Source organism: Suricata suricatta, chromosome 12 (genome assembly GCF_006229205.1).
Source record: "Suricata suricatta isolate VVHF042 chromosome 12, meerkat_22Aug2017_6uvM2_HiC, whole genome shotgun sequence".
Taxonomy (NCBI): domain Eukaryota; kingdom Metazoa; phylum Chordata; class Mammalia; order Carnivora; family Herpestidae; genus Suricata; species Suricata suricatta.
This window is the reverse complement of record NC_043711.1, coordinates 7,483,941-7,488,847: the sequence shown is the minus strand read 5'-3', so window position 1 is coordinate 7,488,847 and position 4,907 is coordinate 7,483,941. Positions and strand designations below refer to the sequence as shown.

The window sequence follows — 4,907 nt, the reverse complement described above, 5'->3', positions numbered from 1 at the left end:
AAAAAAAAAAGAAAACACTGAGGAAACATTCCAGGCACCAACATGAGAAAAGTTCCCAAAATATCTATTAAACAAAGAAACAAAAATTGAAAAACAGACAGAAGGGGCGCCTGGGTGGCTCAGTCAGTTGAGCATTCGGCTTCGGCTCAGGTCACGATCTCAGGGTTCGTGGGTTCGAGCCCTGCATAGGGCTCTGTGCCGACAGCTAGCTCAGAGCCTGGAGCCTGCTTCCGGTTCTGTGTCTCCCTCTCTCTCAGACCCTCCCCTGCTCACCCTGTCTCTCTCTTTCAAAAACAAATAAAACATTAAAAAAATTTTTTGGGGGGCGCCTGGGTGGCTCAGTCGGTTGGGCCTCCGACTTTGCTCAGGTCAGATCTCACATTCGTGGGTTCGAGCACCGCGTCGGGCTCTGTGCTGACAGCTAGCTCAGAGCCTGGAGTCTGCTTCCGGTTCTGTGCCTCCTTCTCTCTCTGCCCCTCCCCCTCTCATGCTCTGTCTCTTCTGTATCAAAAATAAATAAAACATTAAAAAAATTTTTTTTTAATTTTTTTAAAATAAATCTGAACTTATTTAAAAAAAAGAAAGAAAAACAAACAGGAAAAAAGCAACATGTGAGGGGCATCTGAGTGACTCAGTCGATTAAGCTCCCAACTCTTGGTTTCGGCTCAAGTCATGATCTCAGTTGGTGCATTCGAGCCCGTGGTTGGGCTCTGCGCTGACAGTGTGGAGGCTGCTTGGGATTCTATCTCCCTCTATCTCTGTCTGCTCCTTCCCTGATTGCGCTCCCAAGTTCTCTCTCTAAATAAATAAACTTTGAAAAAAAAAAAGAACATGTGAAACAAACATATTTTCATTCAGTAAATAGCAGCTGAGTACCTACCATGTGCCGGGTAACCGCGGATACACCTGTAAACCGAACACACACCATCCTGCCTCATAGAGTGAGCACACTAGGGATTTGCTGACATTTTTGTAAGAGGCGGAAACACAGCCACTAGATAAAGTATATAACTGCATGTGAAGTTCTAAAGCCCAGATTCCATTTGCAAGAAAGCACTAGATGCTGGAACACGGATAGACTTTGCCAGGAAGGGTGGGTCATGCTGGACGAGCGAGCGGAGACTTTCGGTGACGGAGCCACACAGTCTTTGTATCATTTGGATTTTGAAGCACGTGATTGTATCCCCTCGTTTGAAAAAAAAAATAAACCTTCAGTTAACAAGTAAATATCCTCTCCCAACAATCTGTTTTTTTTAATGTTTTTTTAAAAATTTTTTAAATGTTTTTATTTATTTTTGAGAGAGAGAGAGAGACAGCGTGAGCAGGGGAGGGTCAGAGAGAGAAGGAGTCACAGGATCCGAAGACAGGCTCCAGGCTCTGAGCTAGCAGTCAGCACAGATCCCGATGCGGGGCTCAAACCCGCGAACCGTGAGATCATGACTTGAGCCGAAGTCAGCTCAGGGGCGCCTGGGTGGCTCAGTCGGTTAAGTGTCCGGCTTCAGCTCAGGTCATGATCTCAGGGTTCGTGGGTTAGAGCCCCACATCAGGCGCTGTGCTGGCAGCGGAGATCCTGGAGCCTGCTTTGGATTCTGTTGTGTCTCCCTCTCTCTCTCTGCCCCCTCCCCCGCTTGTGCTCTGTCTCTCTATCTCTCTCTCAAAAATAAACAAACATTAAAAAAAATAAAATCATAAAAATGAGATACCAAATCCTCACTGCCGGCTGAGTTGGACTCTAGCAAATGGGGCCACGGAATCTGTTGTTGTTTTTTTTTAATGTTTGTTTATTTTTGAGAGAGACAGATTGGGGGAGGAGCAGTGAGAAAGACAGATAGAGGAGGGAGGATCCAAAGCAGGCTCTGTGCTGACAGCAGAAAGCCCAACTCAGGGCTGGAACTCATGAACCATGAGATCATGACCTGAGCCAGAGTCAGATGCTTAACTGACTGAGTCACCCGGATGCCCCTGAATCTGCTTTCTACACAAGCACATTACTTTTGTCCTCCCCTCCCCCTGCCCCTTACCAGAGTGTATTGTTTGAAGTCCTAGAATCTTTTTCCATGCTCATGCCAAGGGTTGGGTGGGAAGGATGGCGGTAGTCATGGATGCCATCCATCAGGGCCAAGAGCCATTTCCCCAGTTTCCTCAGGGCCGCTGCCTCTTCTAGATACGGTCTCTGCAGAGGAGGGCGCTTCCTGCCCTGCCCAGTCCCGCCAACTCTGTCTAGACAGAGAGGGCTGCTTTTCCATCGGCTCTGGAAAAATCCATGTCTCCAGTGTTATGGGCCCAGAGGCCTCTTGAGCACATAGAGAGCCTACCGGCCACTGTACAAAATGTGACCCAGCAGTGAGTACAGTCTGCCTAGCCCTGCAGACAAGGATACAGAGTCTCAGAGAGGTGGCAAACTCTCCCATGGCCACATAGCTCCTAAGCGTCAGAATCAGATTTGAACCTGAGTCTGTCTGACGTCACCCGCTGAATTCATGACAACTGATGGATGGGAAGGCATTGGGATACAAGGGCTATGTGAGCACTGGGATATGTGGGTTGTTTTTTTATGTTTATTTATTTTTGAGAGAGAGACCGAGAGCAAAGTGGGAGAGGGACAGAGAGAGACGGAGACAGAGAATCAGAAGCAGGTTCCAGGCTGCAAGCTGTCAGCACAGAGCCCCAAAGTGGGGCTCGAACCCACAAACCATGAGACCATGACCTGAGCTGAAGTTGGATGCCTAACCGGCTGAGCCACCCAGGTGCCCCCCCCTCCCCGTGATCACTGGGGCCTGTGCACAAGCCTGTGACGCCGTTCCCAAAGGAAAGCTCCTCATTATCTGGGAGAGACTTCAGGGCGCAGCCTGAGGACTGCAGGTTTTTGGTTCTGATGCGAATGGACTATTTACTCGCTATTTACAAACCACATGAGCTCTTCCTCCCCACCCCCCACCCCCCACCCCCGCCCCGCTGGGAGGAGTCAAGCCAGGGGGCCCCTCTGGAGGAGGTGATGGCCTGAGCTTGCAAGTCTCCACCTCTGGCTTCCTTGGGCCTCATGGAGAAAAATACTTAAGCAACTGTGCGGCTTGTTTGCTGTTCCCTCTGCCTAGAACACCCTTCTCCCAAATCTTCCCGTGGCCATTGGCTCAAACTCCAGCCCTCGTCACCTAAAATAATCCTAGATGATTCTCCCACACACATGCTCTTCTGTTCTCTGCTCCACAACACTTACAACCTAACATCATACATTAATTCAAGAATTTTTCTGCTTTGTTCACTGCTGTATTCTCAGTGTCTGGACCCCGTCTGGAAAATGCTCAATAAATACTTGTTGACGGAAGGGGCTCCCGGCACCCAGCACAACCTCTGTCGGGCACAGAGATCCCCTGTCTGGAGTGTGGGTCTGGCAGGGCCTGGGAGGGTTTGCTCAGGCCCGTCTACGGCTGGCTCCCTTTGGCCAAATTCAAGGCTTGATGAATCACATCCTTGTCCACTCTGACTTGTCCACCCCCAGTGCCTTAGACATCAAAGATCCCTCAGGTGCTGCCTGTAGGCAGGCAGGGCCTGGCCAGGGTTCCGGGCTGATTCCCAGATCAGAGACAGTCAGCCACACCCAAAGGACGCACAGCAGCCACAGATGCAGGTCTGGGGTTTGAGCCAAACCCAAGAGCAAGGAGGCCCCTCAGGACGTTGGCGGACAGCCTCAAGCAGGGAGGGGACTGGCTGGGTGGTGGCCAGGTCCCTGTGTTTCCCTCTTGGCTGGGCTGGGCGGGGAGGGTCCCAGCCTCCCCCATCTGTTTCTCTCTACAACCTGCTGAGGCCACTGTCCCTGGTGGAGGCATCGGGGAGAGAGGCGCATCTCTACTCAGCTTGTTTTTCTTGATTATTTTTGAGCGGTTTCCTGCCCCCTCCCCAAAGCCTCTGTCTCACAGTTTCCAGGAAGTTCCTGTCACACAAGGAGGGGCAGCAGCGCCCCTTTGCCCCAGGGGAGAGCTGCGTGGGACATGTGCCCAGCTCAGCCCTGGGACCCAAAATGGAGAAGAGAAAGGAGAAACTGAGGATGGCAACCCCCCTCCGTGGGAACCATGGGAAGGGAGGCACTGTAGGGTGTGGGCAGGGAGGGGCCTCATCTTGGCCCCAACCTCTGGGCCCAGAGGCAAAGGCCACCCACAGAGGTTCAAGACGCAGGGACTTCGAGAAATGGTAGCGGGCACCACCTGGCCCCTTGTACACAGCCAGGAAAGTTTCTCAATGGTTTCCTCTTCTTCCTTACAGCAACCTCCCCGAGGGCGCCCTTCTTTCCGTCCTTCCAGGCCGCTAGCAAGAACCGATGGGCTACCACCCCAGCATTCGCTCTGCCCAGGCTTGCCTCAGTTTCCCCATCTGTCCAGAAGCCCGAGACGGCTACTTCCAGGGGGTTGTGGGCAGCAGACAGAAGTGGACTAAGGCAACCAGAAGACGAAGGGGATCTGGGGAAGTCGGGGCCCTGTCCCTTCTCCGAGCCCCGGGCGCCAAGCCTCCCCTCCCCCGCCTGCCATCTGAGCCGCCCAGATAACGGGACCTCCCGGGTGGAGCATGCGCCGTGCGTCCTGGCCCATCAGCCGGAGGGGGTGCGGGGGCTCCCGGGAGAGGGAACGCAGGGCGACCTGGAGGGCGCAGGGCGGGGGGGGCGTGGGCTCGGCGCAGGGAGGAATGCTGGGCCGAGGAGCCGGAGAGGGGCCTCTAGCAGCAGCGCGGGTGTTTCAGACCTTGGATGACCCCCTCCCCCAAGGCCCCCCCAACTCAGCCGAGGAGGTCGCGGGCCAGAGGCGGCTCCTACCGTAGGCTCCGTCCTTCCGCTCGTCCTCCATGGCCGCGCCGGGCGGGGAGGGGAGTCCGAGCCCGAGCGACCCCAGCCCGCGCGGGCGGGAGGCTCCGCGGGC

At 54.0% G+C, this 4,907-nt stretch overlaps 1 protein-coding gene across 2 annotated transcripts in view; it reads right to left on the bottom strand.

The window, feature by feature from the left end:
• SLC44A2 (solute carrier family 44 member 2) overlaps positions 1-4,901 on the bottom strand; it is a 26,575-nt gene extending 21,674 nt beyond the window's left edge. For both annotated transcript variants that reach the window (XM_029916525.1, XM_029916524.1), the window contains exon 1: positions 4,805-4,901. In XM_029916525.1, the coding sequence (XP_029772385.1) occupies positions 4,805-4,835 (31 nt within the window). In that variant the 5' untranslated portion in view covers positions 4,836-4,901. The remainder of the gene's footprint in view (positions 1-4,804) is intronic.
• Between the last annotated feature and the right edge of the window lie 6 nt (positions 4,902-4,907).